Here is a 23,344-nt window from a genome sequence, read left to right as displayed (position 1 = left end):
GCTGGTAGCTCATATTAACTTATAAGTTATAACCCTTACCCAAAATAAAATAAAATAAAATAAAATAAATAATATATATATTATTTATTATTATTATTTTTTTGTTTTTTTAGGGGTAGGAATATAAGCAGATTTCATTGATAAAACGAAAACACACGGAACCGATCTAGTTTCGTCCAACCACGGAGTAGAAACTGACCAAGTTATCGGACACGTCATCGATATAGCCTCATTTGCTTAGATTATCAGTTATACAATTAGCCAATCTAGGAATATGAGAGAAACTACAAAAACTGGAATTGGAAGCCAAAATGTGGATATCGAAAAGCAGAGGTTCGATATTAGGAAGAGTAGGCTTTGGACGATCATTCTGCAAGGAGATCAATTCTAGATTGTCAGACTCTACTTGTAAGTGCTCAAATCCCATTTCAAGCACCTCATGCAAACCTTCTCTAAGTGCCCAAGCCTCCCTATCCAGGATCTGATCAAAGGTTTTTGGGATTGATCGAGCTAATAAAGGATTACCACCATTATTTCTAACAATAAATCCCACCCCAAGATTATTGTTTCTTCCTGATTTTGCAGCATCCACATTTAGTTTGTAAAAACTGGTCTCTAGAGGAGTCCACTTGGTTGATTGATGAGTTATTTGTGGCTCTCTTTGGCTTACATGAAGTGGTATTTTGCTGTTTAGAAATTCCTGGGAGCATGTAATTGGTTTGTCAAAAACGTCTTGTGGTGTGAATGTATCCTCGTTGAAGAAACGATCATTTCTTGCCTACCACAATGACCATAGTATGAAAGAAGCTGTGCACTCCAGTCTCCTTTCCTTCTTATTGTCCAATCCAATCTGCAAATTTCATATGTGGGTTATTTGTGGATACAGGGCTGCCAAACCAAGTTGATTGTGCAAAGGGGCGATGGAGTAAAACATGCTCCACTGTTTCCACCTCTTTCCCATAGCATTGACAAAAGGCTGATTGTTCTTCTTCAATGAGATGCGACAAGTGAAGCTTCAATCTAGAGGCAATCACCTTTGAGAGTATTTTACTAACCACCCCACACAAGCTAATAGGCCTGTATTGGTCAATCTCCTCTGGGCAAGATATCTTTGGAATGAGACATATCAAAGTGTTGTAGACCTCCTCTGGGGTTGTCTTGTAAGAAAAACGTTAGTAATAAAAAAGGATACATCGTCCTTGACCACCTCCCAAAACCTATGGGAAAATAAAGGTGGGAAACCATCATCACCAGGGTCTTGAGTGGGGCCATTGTGAATAGAGGTAGTAATAAAAGAAAACTACCATTGAGTTGGTAATGACTAATGACTGACATCTTTTAGAGCTCGTGGGTTTGAATCTCACTGATGGTATACGTAATGTACAAAAGGTGCTTTTATACACCCTCCAACCTCTTATATCCATGTCTCACGTAATTGGATTCAATTGGTAAAGGTCAATATCTCATAGTAAAATGTCAAAAGTTTGAATCTCTTTAGCACAACTTGAAAAGTAATTCCCCAATGGATCTGGAGTGATTCATTTCATCCTTCATAATTGGGAATCCTGCAATTACTTCCAAAATCCCATCCTCAAACTTCAGTTTGTTATTTCCTTTCTCACCTTCTTAAACCTTGCCATTTCGTACCCATCCCTTCCCCAGGCCTTCTCACTGATCCCCTCCATTACTCGATTTCCGTAGCCCTAGCAGAACAAAACAAAACAAAACAGTTTCAGAGCAGAGAGGGAGTGCTTACAATAAACTCTCCCATGCTCTTAGAGGTTATGTTGTTTTGCTACATGGAGAGCTTTCATAGCTCCAAATTTGAGAGTGAGTAGCGTTCAACCCAAGAAAAAGGTGTAAATTAGATTCACATCCTCTGTAATTCCTTTACATACAATTCCCTGTAATTCCCTCATAGGATTGTGCCATGTGGCATTTAAGTAATCGAATGGTTATCTAATTTAAACTAAATTTCAATTTTATTTAAACCGACCCATAAATTTGAATTTTATTTAAACTCTAGTTTGTTGAGTAACCTTTGGATTACGTAAATGCCATATGGCACAATCCTATGAGGGAATTATAGGGAATTACAGGAAAAGGAATTAAAGAGGATGTGAATCCAGACCTCACTAAATTTGATAATAATTCCATCGTTAGCATGGGCCGACCTTCTATTTTTACATATTTCTATGCTTGGAAACTGGTTGTTCATTGTTTTTGAAAAAGGCCTTTGATAGATCTATTCTATAAATATTTCTCTCAATTAAACCCAAAATATGAGAAATCTTATTTTCAAACAAGGGCACTAGGTAAAGAAGCAGGGTTAAGGGGACTTTACAAGTAGGGGGTAGGGTGAGTGCAACCTCAAAAGACCGTCACCGTTGTAACTATTTTATCATGTTTCCATTCCTCCAACAGAACATTATCCTACGTATTCTACAAAATTTGTTCTTTAAGACTATCTTTCTTACCAGTTCGTTCTTAAGGAACAAAACAATAAATAATTTTTTCGAGTACCTACGCCTATTCTTCCGTTTTCTCTTTCTTAGCCACTGAGTAGATGTTAAATGAGCTTTAGGGCCTATTTGGTTACATACATCCAACGTGCAATAGTTCGGCAAAATTCGCCAAGAACCGAAATTCACCTCCGAAACCGATGTCGCCGGAAAATCGATGATATTCGGCAAAATACAGGGCAATATTGACAATATTCCGGCAATTCTACTTCTTTACAAACAAAAAATCTTGTTGGTGCGGTTTCTATCATCTAAATCTCTGTTTAGGTTTTCTAGTTGAACCTTTGATGTCAATCCACAACTGCATATGTTCTTTTTTGATCTGAAAACGTGAGACGGTCGTTCTAATGGCGCGGGTAAAAGTCCATCGTGTGATGTTTTCCGCTGGTCTTCTCTGTATTTTTGTGGAAATTGAGTTTGGCTCAAGCTCCAAAGAACCACCATCTTCCACAAAAATTCTAACCTTGATGGAAGCTCAACCTAGGGACCTACTGACCTTCGTCCTCCTCACTGGACCAGGCACACCTGCAACTTGCAACCTCGGCGAAACTTTCAATGAAGTTCGCGAACAACAAAACTTCGCACTTTGCATACATTCAGGGATTTCAAATTTATGAATTTGACATGTATAGATTCACGGTTCAAAAAATTAATTATTTGGTTAGCCTCTAATTAATCGAAATCTGTAGAGTTTCATTAGGTTACTCCGCGTAAATCCGCAAATTTCATCCATTTTATACTTCAGGTGATCTTGGTGAAATCCATCCATTTTATACTTCGGGTGGTCGTGATAAAATCCATTAATTTCACTCAATACCCAAGAATGACTTAACTCACATTTTTAAGCAAAAAAAATAAATATATGTATTTGAAGTAAGCGTTAATGAATGTTTTACAATCATACAGGTGTAAATCTCTAATTTATGAATCTAGGGATTTGAAATCCCCGAATTTAGATAACCAAACAAGTCCTTAGGTATTCTCGCAAGTGGGTAAATGATATCTTTAAACTTTAATTTGGCACTCTTTATTTTCGATTAAATAGAAAACCTGGGATTCTGCCATTCTGGGGAGTACCCATCATCCCATTTAATAGTTTTTACTTCAAGAAGTGCAAAAGAGGATCAAGGGATTGATTACCAAGTCCTGACTGTCCAAATTATAGACCTGCTTCAATGAGAAACAATATGAAGTAACGCATTAATGGATACTAAATTATAATGCACCTGCTGTCACAAGAGTAACCATAGAAGATCGGGTACCGACTCCCTGGACTTTAACAGACGTTTTCCACACTTACTCCTAAAACAAGAGCAGTGTAATGGGTTTTTCCAAGTATGTCATGAGAAAGGTTAACTGGAATGCGCTGCTGCTTAAACAACATAGCATTTGATGACGATCTCTTGTACATGGGTGTTCAATGGCCACAGCACAAGTCTATCATAAATTGCGATCAGACATGATTGCTATATGCATCACAACTACCACATGAGCATTAAAAAAAATGAAGGATTGTATAAGATGATTTAAAACATATTTACGGCAATTTGGTAGTGTGGCCAAAACAATGAGAAATGTGATATGTGGAGCATAGAATATTGAAAATCTTAAGTTGTATATGCACGCATCGAATGTCAAATAGCACACGCTAAGAGTCTCATGGTTATACCACCTTATCATTAGCAACAACTGGGGCAACTGATCGGATCCACTCACTCCTATGAATGGATGCAACCCTAGCAACGCTACTACTCCGATCCCTTGGATAAAGCCTCTGCCCAATTCCCGTGACACCAAAATCAAATCCAACAAATATAAACTAGAGAACAAAGGAGCCCAAGACTCCACCCTGCATCAAAGTTAGTGGATGATAGGCACACCCACAAAAGCAATCAAGGTGCAGTGAGTGGCAGGCAAGTCAGTAATATAAACAATCGAAAAGAGAACAGGACAGGGGAAAAGATACAGTGGGGTTAGTCGAAGGGGATATCTTCAGATCTTCTAACCACTGAGAAATATTCTATAAAACAAGCAACCGATTGAGGAAACATGTAGAGAGGCAACTTGGTTCCTCTCGATGCACATAAAATATAGGGATATAGATATAAACAAAGGACTTAAAAAACTAATGAGGATCAGAGATGGCAAAAACCAGAATCCCAAGAAAGGAAAGAGAACAAACTCAAAAATGCACTTGAGAACCTATAATTTTCTGTTTCCCTCTCCCACTTAACAAAGACAAGAACAACTTGAATCTCGTTTGTGGCAAACACTTGATGGAGTCAAAACAGAGCATCAGATATGAAGGAATAGAGTTGCAACCAGCATAAGTAAGAGATGAACTTCCCAGGTGGACATATACTTTCCAGTGCAATGAATAATACCATTGAAGACATGTGGTATTAGATTGAGGACGAAACAAATTAGTACACAAGCATATTAGATCTTCTGACATTTCCTGATTGCCAAAATTGTACTAATACATCGTTCTATGACTCTATCCTCAAAAGAAACATTTCAATTGAGACAAATCCCTCTTTGATCCAAATTAATATAGTACAAAATAGCCTTATCCCAACTAAATGGGGTAGGGCCACATGGATCCTTAGTCTCCACTCGACTCTGTTTGAAGTCATAAGAGATATGAGACCTAAAGCTATGCATGTCTCTTGTCACCACTTAAGTTAATCTAAGCCTGCCTATGGCTCTTTTAGCTCCTTTGATCTAAATCAAATCACTCATCTGAGCTAGAGCTTCCCGAGGCCTTCGTTAAACGTGGTCATGCCACCTAAAACAACTCTTTCAGAACTTATCAAGCATAGGAGCTAACTCTAATATGGTGATTTCTTGCTAGTCTAACTATACATCCATCTCAACATTCTCATATCCACTACAGTTAGTATATCTATGTGATGCCACTTAACTGTCCAACATTCCAAATCATACATCATAGTAGGTTAGATGTCAGTCATAGAAAATTTTGCTTTCAAGCTTCAAAGGAATGCACGCAGCACACACTCCAGTCACGCCTCTCCACTTGATCCGTCACATTTCAATTATATGGGAAAATATCATCCTCTATATGGCCTTACTTTATTTACAATAGAACCTAGGTGTCTAAAATAATCATTTTCAGGTATCTCCATACCATAAATATCAGCAATCAGCATGATAACATTAGCAAAAGGCATTTACCAAAAATATCAGGTTGTATGTCTCTAAGTAAATCATCCATAAAATACGCGCAAACACATTAGAACTTAAGGTTGATCGCTGATGTAGCCCAATGGTAATTAGGAGCTGGCTACCAAATCTCCACTACTCTTACTCTAGACACAGCACCATCATTCATGTCTTTAATTATTTCCAGATATTTACTTCACACCCTTCTCTTATCAAGTATGTGTTATACTAGTGTTCTAGGGACTCTACCATGGGCTTTTTCTGGGTGAACAAGGACTACATGGAGATCCCACCTTTAACATGAACCTCCTAAGTTGAGTATAAGCTTTCAGCATGTTATATCTCGATTAGTAATGCCAGTCCTTTGGGGCTCTGTTACAAAAAATGTCTTAATTAGGCTGTAGATATATGCTTCCCATCACTTTTTCATTTCTTCATCATTTAATAGTACTCTTATCATCTTCTCACTTTCAGTGCATCTAACATGGTCAGGATCTTGAGTCATCCTTTCATTTTAGTAATGTCATATAAGGTTTTTCCGCTACCTTTGTGTCCAGATTGCAGCAAAGAACATCATGTTTTTTTCCTTGCTTACCTACAATCTTCTTAGCTTCATTTCTACCAAACTAGTACCTTTCAAGATCTTCTACCTCATTAGTCCCTTAATGCGCCTCAAAACAAGCTTTTGCAGTCTTGATGGCTGCTTGAACTTCATCATTCCACTACAAAGTTTCCCTAGACCATGACATTTACCTTTCAATTTTCCCTCTGCCTCCTTAACAGCCATCTTATACAACCTCCTAACAAATTGTTAAACATGATTCAGTCACCAGGAATTCAATAAACCAGAAAATCATAACAGGAAACCCACACTACACAAGACATATGCCCTATGAGACCAACAGTGCAGCAAATCAAGTAAAGCCAAGTGGGTCAAGAAAAGCAAGGTGGTGATGCTCGAGTGACAAATGTGGCATGCTGGCTACAAGTCAGAAAACAAATCAAGAATATCTTTGATGGCGATAGCATCCTGCATGATCACTTCGTAGTCACACAACACCAAGAGTAGTGCCATCAGCAAAAAGGAATACAACAGATTCAGGTGCTCTACAAGCCATTTTAACACCTCTAAAAACATCGGAAACCCCATAGACATTCTCACCTGGAAGCACCTCAATTACTTGATCTATGACACCAGATAACAATTCCTGAAGGGGTTTGGGTAAGGTTAGCTCAGGTGGACTGATATCCATAGTTGTCAAGGCGTCGCCTAGGTGACGCCTTGGCATTCTAGCGGAAACAAAGGGCATGAGGCGAAGGTTGACTCAGGAAAAGTCAATAAGGCGGCCGCCTTGGACAATGAGACGTCTTCGAGTCGTCGCATCGGATGCCTCGGACGCAATATACCACTAGGCGACCGCCTTATTGGGTGTTAAACATCGTAATTTATTTTATTCCAAATCAAAGGCCAAAAACGATTTAAAAAGTAGATCCCAATCGGAAAGAATCTATTGGTTATATAGGTGTTACATATTATCATTTGTAACATCAAATTATTAAAAATAAAAATAAAAAAACAAGATTTCACTCGACTCAGTCGAATGAAATCCATTCGAGAGTTGATCGAGCCCTAACTAAACCTCTTCTCTGAGTTCTCTCTGCCTCTCCCTCTGCTACTTTCTGTCTCTGATTCCGACACCAACAATCAGTGACACCGGCGACAGCCAGCGTCACCGGCAATAGCCAGCAACAGCACCTTTGGAGTCTGGACTTGATTTTTGTTTTTCATCAACCAAAATTCCACCGTATCAATTGCAGGCTTGCAGCGGCCAACCTCCGGCGGCAGCAACCTCCAGAGCAGCAGTGTGCGACTCTCTTTCTTCTTCTTTCTTCTGTTTTTTTTCCCCCTAAATCCATTTTGTTCACCGTGCAACTCATTGTTGCGGTTGCAGACTTGCAGCGAGTGAGCAACCAAGTTGCAGCGGCTTCCGGTAACTTTGGTCACCATCTCAGGTGACGGTATGTCGCCGGAATGCTTTTTTTTTCTTCTGCGTTGTAGCTATGTTATATACCTATATGTCGTCGGTAACTAAGTTCACCATCTCTGTGAGTCTGTGACTTGCAAATTGCACCTGTTTGCATACTCTGAACCTACTATCTAGTGTTTCTGTGTTTTTTTTTTATTATTATTTGTAACGATTCTTCTTCATTGAATTTGTTCCATCTCTGTTCCATCTACCTTTTGTATCATTGTAATGATTCTTTTCTTATTTGGTGTACATGTGTCTCTGTTTTTCTTTTGTTGCTTGATTTTTTCTGATAGTTGATAGTTCAGCAACTTGGTACTTCAGGTCCAGCCGATGAATTCTTTCCTTGCATAAGCTTTAGGGAGGTTTTTGTAGGTTTCTCTTAGATTTAAATGGTCCCTTTACAATTTTTGGATGTGAATTTGTGTTCTGTTAACAATTTTTTGATTTGAATGCTAATATAGAAAATAGACTAGAGATATGCGAACTTATTTGAATTTATTTAGGACCTGTTATGTGAGGTTTGTAGTATGTTGGATGATTTGAGGTAGGCTAAATGGCTAATATTAATTTTTTTATTATATATAAGATAGGTTTATAATGAATTAGTGTATGAGATGTACACAAAAAAGTAAAAGTTTCACTTAAAACGCCTTGACCGCCTCAAAAGCGCCTCAGAGGGCGCCTCGTCGACTCAACACCCCAACTAGCTAAAACCGCCTCGCATCGCCTCGTTGCCGTGACAACTATGCTGATATCCATTGTAACAAAGGGCAAGATAACCGGTCTCTTTGCTAGTTTGTAGGAACTCTCTTTGAGATAGTGCTAACATCTTAGTTCCAATACATTCTACTTTCTCGAACTTTTTTCTTGCATCTTCATTGGCTTGTTGACTTAATAATCTTGCAATGAATTCTCTATTGGATGTTTATTGGATTGAACCCAATGCCTTAGCCCTTAAATATGACGACACACCACTTCTTCGTGCCTCTAACCAACACATCTCCATCATAGATCTATAGCCTACCAAGGAGAACATCTGTCAACTTTGTAGGTATGACATCACAACAAACTTCTTGTCACGGGAACTTAACTTGAGTGGAACTAAGCACCTCTGACTTTTGAAGTGTTACCATTAAGACAAACAGACATTTAAGTATGTTGGGCAAAACCACAGAGGCTATCTTCATGCTACCGCTGCTCATAATTGCTTATGCAATCTTAGATCACTGAACATTCTACCACAAAAGATAAAGAGTATCATCTCCAAGTTTCATTCTATGATTCAACAAGAAAAATATGATTGACCACATGAATTTCATAAGTTTCCATACCTTCATCAATCTTAACTGCTAACTGTTCTTCATTATCTTCATCTAGGGTTAAGTACTTCATCAACCTCATCCTAGGTTGGTTTCCAAATGGTCTCCACGGGAATCTTCAATAGGTTCTCTATATCAAATGCCTTCTGATAGCAATATTGAAGGTACTAGATGCTAGCCCTATACATAGCTCATCTAGCCTTCGGCCATAATCCAAGGCTCCAATCTTGTATCATGTATGTCACTCTCTCCAACTCCTTTCCATGATAATAGGGCATCGAACTTTACCTATGTACTCAGCCACAAATAGTCCACCCTATTGTAGGGCATTCAACTGATCGTGTAGGTGAATTCTTGGTAGAAATTGACCTCCAAGTTCATCTTTCATGTCAAGCCCAAGTAGTGGGCATTCCTGCATCCTTCATTCTTACAATCTCATACATACATTTGCTGGTTTAACTAATTGGTCTACACAAGTTTGATCTTTCTAACCTCAATGACATTTTAATGGTCAAAAAAGTCATCAATCGTGATCACCAAATCAAGGGACACTTGTAAAATCAAACTTTCCACTAAATATCTTAAACTCCAATTCAACTTTCTGTGGGTGTCATCTATGCTAGTCAAAGGTCTCAGACTGAATTAAATCTTAAAAGAAAAGTGAAATAAATGCTTGCTTATCAAAGCCCACTAACTGGTTGAACATGGCCCATGCCACCAAAAGAATGAAATTGTTGAAAATATGGCAACTAAGTAAGTGGCCTGCTGTTTGCCTTTCTTCCTGTGGCAGTATGTGAGAAATTCCCCTGTACTACCTGCTTAAACCTAAACCCACTAGTTCAATAGTTCAGCTATGAGCATCCTGCTCATCCTATTCAAGCCTAAACTGAAAACACCAAATACTGACTGAAATTCACTCTAACCACTAAAACAATTGTTTTAGCAATTTTCTCTATATGTTATAGAAGTTCACAAGGGAGGAAGCTGAAGTTCTATGTCGACATGTAATGCAAGTTCCTAAATGAAACTATTAGGAAGTAGCACTTATCCTGTCCTGGCACTAGAATATTGGGTTCCATTAGCAAGCCCTGCCCAAATCTAAACTTTAAAGACCAAATAAAGTGTCTGAAATCACTCTAATCACTAAGCCTTAGCAATTCTTTCATATAACAGATTTCAAAAAGGAAGAAGCTGAAACTTATTATTGCAAAGAAACTCTTATTTCCACTCAAACAAAACAAAGCTGCCCACCGAGGTAAAAGCTACAAAAACACCACACTGCCGGTAGAAGTATTGCAAGAACATTTTATCTAATTCTGCTCCTGCAAAATGAACTTGAGCAAATTCATGCTTCCCAAATCCCTAAAATCAAGCAAGCAAGATTGACACACGTCACTTTATCTCCATTCAACAAAGAAAACAACAAACACTCACTGCAATTAAGGAGAATACCTAAGTCAAATGGGATTAGATAAAAAAAGATAATATATTCGATCAAAACAACGATAACAGGGGGAAGTCATTATGAGATTAAAAAGACGGATAATGTTTTGCTTGATCGAGTTACGTTAAGTTTAATCCATAATGGGAGAAAAGAGTGGGGAAACTCCAAACCGAAATTCCCACGAGCAGGGACCAAAGAAGAACAATAATCTTAAGGAGATTTTACGGATCCACATAATACGGTTGAACGAAAAGATAACATATCTAAAAATTCCAAAACCCTAGAAATCAATCTTGGTCCCTTACACACAAGAACAAGAAGACACCAAAATTACACCAAGAGGCCTTCGAGATCCGACCAGAAAGAGTCAAGAATAAGACGGAAGTGGCAATATAGCTCTGTACATCGAATTTTCGAAATTAAAAACAGCGCGTCCTCTCGCAACGAAAAGGAAAATTGTTCCAAGACACAAATTCAAGATCGTGACGCACCTGTAGTGTACACGAGCATCGGACCAGTAAAGCGGATGGAAATCGGATACTTAGATCCTCACCGCCTGCTATCATAATCAACGACTTCATTATCAGTAACAGATCGAGAGTGCTGAACGATGGAGCGCCCAATAGAGTTGATCCACTCCTCTTTCTCCTTATCAGAATCGGCGATAAAGTACATCGTCTCACGGTTTGTAGAGAGCTCGAAAGCAAACTGCTTGTTAAGAACATCTTCAGCACCCTTGACGGTGAGACAATTACCAACAGGGATAACACCTCGAGGCTTAGAGATACGAGTAACGTAGGAATCCTTGAACCAGAAAAGCTTGCCTTGTTTCAGCACGAACCACCGCCGACGCCATGTCTTTATGTACTCACCTTGCTTCGTCAGCCATCCTGTACGCTCCGGATTCAACCAGAACTCGACTCCGGCATAGTCTTCTGCTATCGCTCCTCCACCTGTAACGGCTTGCCAAAGGCTCGCCATCGATCGATTCTGGGTTTGTTCGTTCTGCGCGAGAAGAGAGAATTCGAGCTTCTGAGAAAGAAGAGATTTGGGGAAGTAAAGTAAACCAAGGGACTTCTTTTTGTCTGTCAAGCGTGGATGAGTTGTAAAATGAAGACCGGCAGCGGCATGTATGAGCTTGTGGCAAGTCTCTTCTTTGACAAGGACGTAGTACTTATGAATTGTCGAAAATAACCCTGTCTCTTTAATTAATTCTCCTCCCATCCAAAATGACCATTGGTTATCTCTACCTGCCAATTCCAAGGGGTTCGACTTCAGTGCTGCACAATTAATGCACAGTACTAGCAAACGATCGAGATCGAGATCACACTTTTCAGAAATAGATGGTTGAGATTGAAATTTTGATCTCGACAGTTCGTTGTAGGTATTTCGCATTAATTACGTAGCACCCTAGCTATTTCGCATTAATTACGTAGCACCCTAGCAAAATCCTCCTTGAAGGTCGTTGGGTTTTTTTCTTCCAAAATTTCTCCCTTATTCTTAGGATCCGTTTGAAAATTTGTTAGAAAACAAACTTTTCATGACTTCTGTAAATAAATAAAAAAAAAAAATTGATAAAAAATTGTACGATAAAATTGTTTTACTTCAAGTGATTTTTGAAATATGGATTAAAATTTATGAAAATTTAGGATCCGTTTGGTAACTCATTAGTAAATGTTTCTTTACTTCAAAAAACACTAGAAATAGTTGAGTGTTTTTGAAAATAGAAGCAGTTTTTTAGCCTGTTTAATAAAGCTTGTCTATGGAAGTAGCAAAATTTGAATATTTTAATAAAATTTACAAAATGTTGGAGACCTCGTAGGTCTGGATTAAGATTGCCCGATCCAATTCTAAGGTATAAGGAAATATAGTGACATTGTATCCCTAAGTTTGGACTTTTGGAGCAACGACGAAATTTGTCATTGTTATGTTTATAATGTAAAATTCTTGATTATCTCTTCTAAAATTTTCTCACTTAAACTCAATTTTGCTTTAAGAAACAGACGAATCAAAGTGTTTCTGAAAACAAAATTTTTCATAAATTTCAATTTATGAAGCAAAAATTATGCGAAACGAAATGATTTTTTCAAACAATTTTCAACCAATTTTTTTGCTTCGAGTGCCAAGAAAGAATTTTGAGGCAACACACAAGATAAGATTAAGTGAAAGAGTTCAAAGAATGGTATTTATGAAATTAACATTCTAAACATTGAAGTTCTACTAAAACTTTATTGATACTGTTAGAAGATAAAATACTCAAATTTCAAATGTGAATGGACCAAAGTGCCTCTCAAGTTATTTAATAGAGGATTGAACCATCTCCGAGACCTTCAGGCCTCCTAACAAGAGGTTGAGTGAAGGCTTGAGAATCGAGGTGAATATCTGGAATTCAGCGAACTCGAACCTTAAGGCCTGTTAATGCTGCTGGTTATCAAATTCAAAATGTGGAACAGCTCTGTTGTGGGGAGCTAGAGTCCCGAGTCCCCATCTCGGGAGAGAAAGGCACCCCCGTGGGCGGGTGTATCTCATCCTTGAAGAAGGTCCCGAGGGCCTCATTCGGGAGAGATACCTCCCTCTTGGGCAGGCTCGTTTCTTCGTTGGAGAAGGTCCCGAGGGCCTCATTCGGGAGAGATACCTCCCTCTTGGGCAGGCTCGTTTATTCGTTGGAGAAGTGCCACACTTGGGGAAAATATATATCTATATCCAACTCTAGCATTTCTCAGAAGACTCTCTTGACTTGACTAAGTCAAAAAGAGTTAGTTACGCATAAACACTCAGCATATCTATTCCGAGAATTAGGGAGGTGAGTCAGCATAACGGCATTATCAGGTGCGACAAAGAAGGAGCTGTTATTCCACTACTCCACTCACTCCTCAACTATCGATCCGGAACTTAAGGAATCGTCGCCTCCAGGTAACTTCTATATAAACCTACCTCCAACATGGAGAAAGGTAAGGAGAACTTTCATCTGAGTACTTACTCATTACGTTCTTGAGAACTCTCTCAAGAACCATTATTGTTGCCTAGGCTGATTTGAGCGTCGGAGGCGGTTCCCCGGCCAAAACTAGGCCGGACCGTTCTTGCTTTCTTTGTGTGTGCAGGCATTCCAGTTATTCCAACTTGGTTGGAGAGCTCTTAAGGTGGTCATCTCAATATCCGGCTCTCGAAGAAGTTCTAGACGCAACAAGCTCATACACCCAATTGATAGAACTTGGAAAAGAGGCATAATTGAGAGCGCATTTGAACCAGATGTCGCTATAGCTATATTGAGCATTCATCTTCCAATTTTCCCAAATGAAGACAAGCTAGTTTGGACAAAATAAAAAAGAGGCATTTTTTTCCAGTTAAGTTTGTTTATCACCTTCTAATGAATGAGCAGGATAGGGCGGAAATGCTACAACCAACTTCATCACGACGAGATGCTTGGTCAGAGGTTCCGAAAGAGGTGTGGAAGAAGATATGGGGTTGTCACACACTTCCCACAATAAAAAGTTTACTTTGGAGAGCTGTGGCAAATGGAGTTGCTTGTGGAGAAGGTTTGCATCATCGTCGCAACCTGTTGATCCTAGCTGCACCTGTTGTGGAAAGGAAGTAGAATCTGTAAACCACATTTTATTTCACTCTCACTTTGCACGAGCTGTATGGTTTGGAGGTCCTTTATCAGCCCATTTTGTCCACAATCCAAACCATAACACTAACTGAATGGATATGTCAATGGAATTTTTTTCATGGGAACGACAAGAAGGAATAACAAAAGCTAGAATGTTTAGCTTCCTTTACACCATGGCACATCTGGTTGGCTCGTAATGACAAATTTTTTGCCAAGGGCAGTGCTAATCCATATGATGTTATTGTGAAAGCAAATCGGTTCACCCAAGAATTTATGAATAGTAGCAAGGTTTAAAGTATCCCACGATACCATAAGATACTAGCCAATACGTATCCATATTTGACCCAACCGATACGATACATCTCGATACATCTCTCCATTGAATTACACTAAAATACATTAGCCAGAGTGATACAATGCTTGATATAGGACGATACATCTCTTAAAATCACCTGGCCGATACGATGCTCGATACCGATACTTTAAACCTTGGATAGTAGTACTGTGCAGGGAGAGAACAGACACAATACACACTAGCAACATAGAGCAACAACTTAGAGTCCTCCACCAAGCGGTTTCTTTAATGTGAATACTGACGCAGCCATGAATAGAAGCAATGGTAAATCAAGCCTTGGGATTGCTATAAGAGATGAGAAAGACATTCCCCTACTGGTGAAATTGATTCCTCTACAGCTTGCATAAATCTTTGATGGTGAAGGGATCAAATCTACTTTTGAATTGTGACTAAATCAAGTAATTATAGAATCTAATAATTTGGAGCTGGTGTTATTTTCTGTCGACTTCAATATCCACTTTTCATCTTTGTGGTCTCAGATGTTCAACTCCTTGCAGCCAATTTTTCTTTTGTTTCTAGAGAGGCCAATGTAACGGCCGATAGTCTAGCATAGCTGGCCCTATCTATTATGTAAGAGACATATTGGCCTATTACCATTATGTGGTTAGACGATCCTAGTTGTGTTCTCACGTGTTTTTCCTTTGGCTGAATGGATTAATTTCATAAAAAAACAAAAAACAAGAGGCTGCCTCCCTTTGATGACTATCTTTACTGGAAAAAGAAAAAAAAAAAAAAAAGGCAAGAAGGCACAAATCATTCTTTTGTTTTTCCTTTTGTCGCTTTTACTTTATTAAAACGTCGATGAATGCCTCTTCTCTCACTAACCATTTTCCTTTAAAATTTATCATTGATGTTTTGTTTCCCACTCAGTCTATCTTTTCTGTCGACTTGAATATCCACTTTTCATCTCTAAAAAGAAAAGATTTTGAAAAAAGTGCAGTTTTGGATTTCTACCGTTAGTCGTCTGCAATTGCAAAATCTTGATACATATCTCTTGTATTAGGTTCAATAAGCAATCCATACCAATAACAGCTTTGCAATCCCCTTTCCCAGCCCAACTTTTAGTTGCATCTGCTTCATGGATGCTCTCTCCGGAGAAACACACAAAAGCTTATGAGAGGATTGTTAGGAGTCTAGCACTGGACCTCCTCATCAAGGTTTTCATTCAGGAAGATTGTCTTTGCATTCATCTTGTGAGCTTTGATTTCTTATTAATTTACTTCATCGTATTTGTGAACCCTTATATTGCGAAAGTATCACTATTTAGTAGAAGTGTAAATGGATAACTGAAATCTGCTCTCAAATTTGCATCCGCATCCGTCTAAGGGTATCCGAATCCGTTTGATTACTAATAGGATGCAGATATGGTATACTTGTTTCTAACTAGTTATTATCCGTCCGATTAAATTACTTATTTAAATTTGTTTTTCTTATTTATATGTTTTTTACTTGAAATATGTGAATATTTTTCTAGATTTTCTACTAAAATAATTACTAAAGTTACTAAATTTCAAACATAACCCTCACATATAAAGTGGTAAAGATGTTACCAGGTAGATGAAAACTTGTATTCAATCTATATTCATTGTTATTTATAATAACATATTCAAGAAAATAACTATTTGATTATTATCAGAATCAGACTAAATCCGGCTGAAATTCAATAAGATATTATCTGAATCTGTTTGAATATAATAGGATGCGGATATGGTATTACCGCTATGACACTATCTAATCCAAATCTGATCCGTTTATACCTCTACTATCTAGTCGCTAGAGAATCGAATGAGACAAGAGAAAAATTAAATTTTCAACAAAAGCCGAAGAATCAATACTTTTATTCTATCTTCGACTAACCAAGCCTTGTACTTGTACAATCAGTCTTTTATGTGACATTTTTCTTACAGAAAAAACAATGATCACCTCTTATTTCTAAGGAAGCTTTTTATGTTTGAAATTGTTAGTCTGATCGAATTTTTTTATCTTTGTCCTAAGCAACTTTATGAATATGGTTTTGAACTTTTATTCTTTTACAGGTGTGAGGATGAAAATGGCAAAAAGGGTTTGGTTCAAATTGCTTATTTCAGTTTCTTTGTATAATTTTGGTTCATATGTTGCTTGTTAATCATTCACTTAAATGTTTTGAGCATCAATGGTTGGATTAAATTGAGGTATTTTGGTCATAAAAATAACAATTTGACCTTATTTAGTATTTTTTTAATATTATAGGGGAGACAAATGCAATGTATCATTTTTGCGTCAGACTTCAAGGGGTCCAATTGAAATTACCCTTAAAACATGCTTATTAGTATAAGAGTTTTTCATGGCACCCACTTAAATTGGGCTTAAATTATTGACTATCCAAATAAGTGTTTAATATATTAGATTACTCACTTTTGAAAAAAACTCAACATTAAGTTTTCTATCTTCGACTGTCATGTTTTCGAATTTGAATAGTCAATAGACCAAAATACCCCTCAATTGAAAAAATTACTAAAATGCCCTCCCATCATCCCTCTCTCTTCAACCCTTCCTCGACCAGTAACCTTCGACATCCTCTTCAAAACGGAGAAGAATAAGAGCAAGAGAGAAAAAATAAATAAGAATGACCGTGTTGGAACAAAACCAGCTCAGATAGCGGCATCTTACTGCTGGGTTGTTTTCGTGGGTTGTTCAACTTCATTCGTTCCCAACTCACAATAGTCCCTCAGCAAACAATGGACCCTGCAAATTAAAAAGTAAAAAAGGAAAAAATTTTAGGAAATCAATACCACCTAAAAGAGGAAAGAAGATCAACAATTCAAACGCAACAACTAACCGATTCATGAAATACTCGGAGAAGCTTGAGAATGAGTGATTCGAAATCTTGAAGACTCTCTGGTAATTCAAAAAAACCCAGGTTGCCCTATCCTTATTCGATTCCATCTGAGACAAATTGTTTACAACCCTTAAAAGATATCCATTTTTGAAGCCACATCAAGCGTTTCTCTCAACTGAGGGGTTGAAGAGACAGACGATGGGAGGGACATAAAAGGGGAGGGTATTTTAGTAAATTTTCAACTAAGGGGTATTTTGATCTGTTGACTATTCAAAGAATAAGATTACAAGAATACCCTTGAACAAAAAAACCTGTGCTCGACTCATCTTCACCTTCTTCTATCGTCTATCACCATTCCTTTTTTCCAGTCTTACGTCTTCAAGATTTTTGATATCTAAAGAACATTTTTTAAAATGTAGGAATGATATTAAAAATGAATAAATAAAACTAATTAAGATTAACAGGGTTATCCATAGAGGGTTTGACCTATGAATTGAATAATTAACTGGTAAAATTTATTTGAAGGGATGACAAAGGGTGGCGTTGAAAATTTCCCTAAAAAGAAAAGTTTATCAAACCAAATGGTCAAATACTATAGAAAACTAAAATAATTTTCAAAGTTAAAACGGAAATAAATTTAAAATAATTTATGAGTAAAAGAATTAAATTAAAATTAAAAACAGAGCAAAAAGAAATGGGACCCAATCGAGCTTCTGAAAGCTCTATTATGCTTTGATAACAAAACAGAGACATAATCAGCTTCTTTATTATAACATGCTCAACCTTCTCTCACCGCCATGCCCAGTTCTTCACATTCTCAGAAGCCCAACAAGAGACATTCCTCCTCCACAAACCCCAACAACTCCGCCTCCAATGCTCTCTTCTGCAAACACTCACCCTCTGCAACTTTAGATATTCTCATTCTTGTCCTGGTTCTTTTCTCTGGCACATTCCTCATCACCTCTTATTTATCTTACATTTTCCAATCTCTATCCCAAATCATTCCCTCTCTTGTTTTCTCTCAGTCTGTCCAAGAATATCGTCTTCACTACATATTAGGGTTTCTTATATTCTGCACCATCGTCTGTATTTCTGTTGAGATCTATTGCTATTGCATTTGCCGGTTGAGGAAATGCGAGAGACCTGGTTGCAAGGGGTTACAGAAAGCCATGGAATTCGATATACTGTTGCAAACGGAGGAAGATTGCTTGAAATCTTCTTCTAAGGTTATCGATAATCTGCCTTGTAAAGATGGGACTGAAGGGAATCCTGATTACGAGTGCCTGAGATCTGAGCTTAGAAGGATGGCGCCACCCAATGGACGGGCTGTGCTTCTTTTTCGAGCAAGATGCGGTTGCCCCGTCGCTAAGATGGAGGCTTGGGGTCCCAAGCGTGGTAAAAGACACAAGAAGTGAGTCCACCTTGAATTTTATGGGAATTCTTGTTAATTATATCTTTGTTCCTTATTGGATTGAGGATAATTGCATGATGTTGGTAGTGTTATTGCATTTTTATCAATAACTATTTTGTAGTTTCAGTTCTCAATTTGGTCATCGAGTAAGAACAGATAGAGTTGGAGCCTAGTTTGATTGAATACATTCTTGCTGAAACCCCTGGGAGATTGGGTATTATGATGTCTTTGCACATATGAGGTTCTTTTGTGGTTAGGGTTTGCCGCATTGTATTGTTTTGCAACACCATGTCTTAGTTCCCTGGTTTCTCCAGTTATTAAGCTTGTCCCCACTAGTGTATATTTATGATCGTTCTACACTGCTTTTAATGTGGTTCTTTTTCTGTTTCTTGTTGATTGTTCTGAGTAGATTCTCAACATAGCAGCTTTTCTGTTGGTAATGTATGACACGAAAAACTGATAGCCATGAGCTTCACAAAATTCATATCTCAATCAATTTACTTATCTTATAATATCCTGACTTATTGCTCCTGAAATGGTCGGTATAGAAATTTATCTGTTGCTGATTCATCCCCTGAATCAAGCACTATGTTGCTGGATCAAACTGCCGTGTCTTGGTTGTAAATTCTGCTTCCTGTTTCATGCGTCTCACAGACATGGTGTTGCTAGTTTAGCCGCCTCCCCCTAAAGAACTAATATTATATATATATATATATATATATATATATATATATTGAGCTTTATATCAAATAATTTATGGGATCCAAGAAGCTACTCATACAAACATATTGCATTACTAGATTCCACTAGGCAGCTATCAGGGTGAGAGTTGCCTGATATTTCTATATAATGTATAAAAAGAACAATGTCATGTATCACAGTAGACGCCTCCCCATTGGCTGTGAATGACGTTGGCTGATCTCGAATGGCAACTCAGTTGGCGACACCATTGGTAGATTGGCTTTTGGAGCTGCAGTTTCTCACTTACGGATGGAGTGTGTGACCTTCATAAGTGGACAACCAAATCTTGTACTCGAAACTTAATTTGGAAAGCCATCTGTAAAGATGTCAATTCCAAACCTTATTTTATGAATCATAAGCCCCCTCGCGCAGGAACATGCACGTTGTTGTTACCTGGGGTTTAGACTTGTCTCTTTTGATTAACTGCTAACCCTTAGTGCCCCCCCTCCCCTGTGTATTCCTTGCTATGTTTTTTCAGTATAATTTTTATTCATAACTAAGTGTCATGTTTTCGGTTGGACTGCTACTGCCTTCTTCTTTTTTCTGTTTTGTTTTTCCACTCCCCTTCTTGCCTGGGCTGTTGCAAGCTTTGCAAGCCTGTATTATATGCTGAGGCCTTTAGTCTACTGCTGATACGATTGCTTACTGCATCTCTACTATGTCTCTTACTTATCCAAAAAGTTTGTATTTTGTAGTTTTAAAGTGGATAATTAAAGAAATGGATTTATTTTGCCACATGAGAGACATGACATGGTGCTTTTGGGCTGAAAAATTTTCATTAGCAGAGAATTGTTATTGGATGGGTAAAATTTTCGGGGTATGTCTTGCATCTCTCACTGGAAAATGACCTGAGTCTAATGGCTAAGGTTTTATGACTTTGTCTATGGCATTAATGGCACACATGACTTTAAGCAGGGTGGACTCTGGTAGAGTAGATTTGTGTAGCCCATCTCAAGTATTTGGTTTAAGGCTTTAAGAGTAGAGAATCACATTGTACACAACCTTATAACTGCTTCTCAGGAAACCTGCTTCCTGTTTTAATCCTGCTTCAGATAGGTTGCAATGGATTACTACCAAGCAATTGAACTAAAGCTCAGCTCAATCCCAGCCAGTGGAAAAAACAAGGCAAAGCCAATACTTTGATTAGGACGAATTACTTGATGAGACACTAACATTGCTAGTCATGTCTTATGTTTGAGGCTATTAATTATTTGTTTCATATCTTGAAAGTTTATTCTCTTCTCTCCTATTTCTTTTTATTGTGCTCTATCTTATTTGTCCAACTCTGTGGATTTGTTGAATGCTTTTTTGGGGTTTTTGGGCGAAAGCAGAAGATGATATTTAAGAAAAAAACAAGTCTCTGGTTAATATCTAGGGCATACCAGATGAGAAAACATAAAAATAAAAAACACATAGGAGATTTGACACTCCTCCTTTGGCATTGCCATCACTAGAGAACTTCTAATCACAAATTAATATGCTTTTGCTCATCATGTCCTAAGTCACATCAGACCCCACAAAATTTGTCTCTGCCACCCAAGTTTCCATGTTTTAGATTATGCATTATTGTTGACCAGAGAATCCAGAAACACAGTTCCCCCTCTATAATTATGAGTGATCTTCAAATTGATAAAAGAGAGCTTAGCCTGTAGAGAAGCACAGCATTCTTGTGGATTGAATGTGATATAAGAGAGAGCACTACCGATTCAGAATTGGCTTCAATCCATAGGTTTGAAGTTCCATTCTGCTTAGCCAAGTAAAAACCATGACTTAAACTTGATATTCAATGAAGTTGTCTGAATAGTAAGGAAAAATAATAGCAGATGCTTGAACCACCAGTTTCTGAGGATGCCACCTGCACCTGTTCCACCAGGATTCCCCCAGTGAGCAGACACCAATATTAAGTTCTTGCAGCCTTTTTGTGGTTTGCTCCAAAGATCCTCTTTGAATTTTTTTTGGCCAGAACGCCTAGGTGTCACCTTGACGACTATGTTCAACATTCTCCATCCCAGGTGAAGATCTCAGAGTCAATCTCTAATCGTACTTGCAAAGTGATAAAATCTAGGCCAACCAAAGCCGAAAAATATTGGAGAACCAGATCCATAATTGTTAGCAAAATCACATGGTTTGAAGATATGACCTGGGGTCTAACATGAGATTGAAAAAGCATATCAAGGCTAGGCAAACATGCCAAACACATATAGCATCGTCAATAGGAAGATGGGAATGAACACATAGCATCATCCATATGAACATGGGAATGCAAAAGACACCAGCCAAATACTGAGTTTCTGGGTTTGAAAAATTTTGAAACAAGTTTATACCATCAGGGCCTAGTAGAGTTCTCTGATTTCATGCAGATTTAACAGAAAAAAATCACCTGAGTCTGAAACTTCACCAGTGAAGGAGATCCAAACAAACATCAGGTAAACTTCATGATTTGTCAGCAATAAAATCAGGCACTATGACCTTGACATGAGCATGCTCACTGGGCTCAATGGTCATTTTTATGTTTTGAGTATGAAGAACTGAGGGGGAAAAAGGTCCCTCCTGCTTATTGTGGCTGGCTTAGATGGTTCATCTTAGTTGTTAATCTGACATTGTTGAAGTTTAGGTTTGTGGGCAAGACAAGAGCACTCTTGCATTTTGTATGCAATTTGCTGGTTACTTTTTGGTTTGACTTCAACTTGGTGACTGGATGTGCTTTTGAAAGAGTAGAAACTAACAAGTCCAACTACTTCTCTTTATTTATTTTCTTCCCTTTCTTTCTTGCTCTGCGCATTTGCATTTGCTAATTGAACGTGAATTGTGGAATGCTGCAGGGCTTTGGGCAATATGGCACTTGATGGAGGGGGAAAGCCACGCTGATTTGTTTGTGGCGTTTTCTTTGTGAATTTCTATACCATAACCTCCATTCCTGGTTTTCTTACTTCCATTCAAAATTTGATGTTTCATTGAAGCTTCATTCCCTGGAAGACCTGACACTTGCTAGGAACAGTTTTCGTAAACCTATAAGCTGATGATGAATGTCGCTCTCATAACATCAATTTTCTTTTGGTTATGAAAGCTCAAATGATGAAAATACAAATAAATACACAAAATTACAACAGATATTGTATGATTGATGGTTTCAAATTTTTTGCCTCAGTTATTTCTTAGAAATGAAGGGAAAGTTGGACCAGTCTTGTTGATCTGTAGTCCATCTTTAATACTTATCGAGTCAGATTATGAGCAAGACCGAAAAATCAGGGTTCAATGAATGCTTAAGGGCTTGTTTGGTTACTTGAGTCTGTAGATTTCAAAATTTTAAAGATTTCAAATCTACAGACTTCAAATCTCTAGAGTCATGGTTCGTAAACTTAACTGTTTGGTTAGTTTGAATTTTTGGAATGAAATTTCTAGATTTATCCCAAAAAAATATTTATTGAATTATGGTTCAAATCTTTAGCGCTTTGATAGTATGGGTGAAATCTCTAGATTTCACCTCATACCCATAAATCTATAGATTCACGTTTTTAGTGTAAAAATGTGAATCTCTAGATTTCATGAATCTAGAGATTCACACAACCAAACAGGTAAAAATCTCCCATTTGTGAATCCAGAGATTTCAAATTTCTGGATTCGCATAACCAAACAGGCCCTAAAGCAATAGGGAATTAGAAATTAGTATGCTTGCTTGGTTTTGGTTAGGAGTATTTATACGAAAAAAAATCCTCTGCTGTGCACAGTGCAGCACCACGATTTTTGACACGTGGCATATTCTTAATAAATGGCTCAGATTAGAAGGTTGGATTTTAAGTAGAATTAACCGATGTTATGATCTGTTTTAACTAAATATAACCCATTTCTGGATCTGGTTCTAAATATGGCTGTTAAGGATTTTTTAACCGTCGTGTTCTCACCTTTTCAAC

General features: G+C 37.8%; 2 protein-coding genes and 1 pseudogene across 2 annotated transcripts; 1 reads left to right on the top strand and 2 right to left on the bottom strand.

The window, feature by feature from the left end:
* Positions 1–229: 229 nt before the first annotated feature.
* LOC149010585 (uncharacterized) lies at positions 230–3,933 on the bottom strand. Its single transcript, XM_089162453.1, has 4 exons — positions 3,808–3,933; positions 3,663–3,689; positions 1,623–1,703; positions 230–778 (listed from the first exon to the last, which is right to left on the bottom strand). Exons 1-4 carry the CDS (start codon positions 3,931–3,933, stop codon positions 230–232), a joined length of 783 nt encoding a protein of 260 aa, XP_089018579.1.
* On the bottom strand, positions 2,808–11,636 carry LOC149010584 (pleckstrin homology domain-containing protein 1 pseudogene; annotated as a pseudogene).
* A 6,418-nt stretch (positions 11,637–18,054) lies between these two features.
* On the top strand, positions 18,055–22,653 carry LOC149010583 (uncharacterized protein At5g19025-like). Its single transcript, XM_089162020.1, has 2 exons — positions 18,055–18,692; positions 22,256–22,653. The coding sequence occupies exons 1-2, from the start codon at positions 18,079–18,081 to the stop codon at positions 22,299–22,301; spliced, it is 660 nt and encodes a 219-aa protein (XP_089018146.1). The 5' UTR covers positions 18,055–18,078; the 3' UTR covers positions 22,302–22,653.
* The last annotated feature ends 691 nt before the right edge of the window (positions 22,654–23,344 follow it).

Source organism: Hakea prostrata, chromosome 7, assembly GCF_041222555.1.
Source record: "Hakea prostrata isolate BN-2017 chromosome 7, UWA_Hpros_2, whole genome shotgun sequence".
Classification (NCBI taxonomy): Eukaryota; Viridiplantae; Streptophyta; class Magnoliopsida; order Proteales; family Proteaceae; genus Hakea; species Hakea prostrata.
This window is presented reverse-complemented; position numbering and strand designations above follow the sequence as displayed.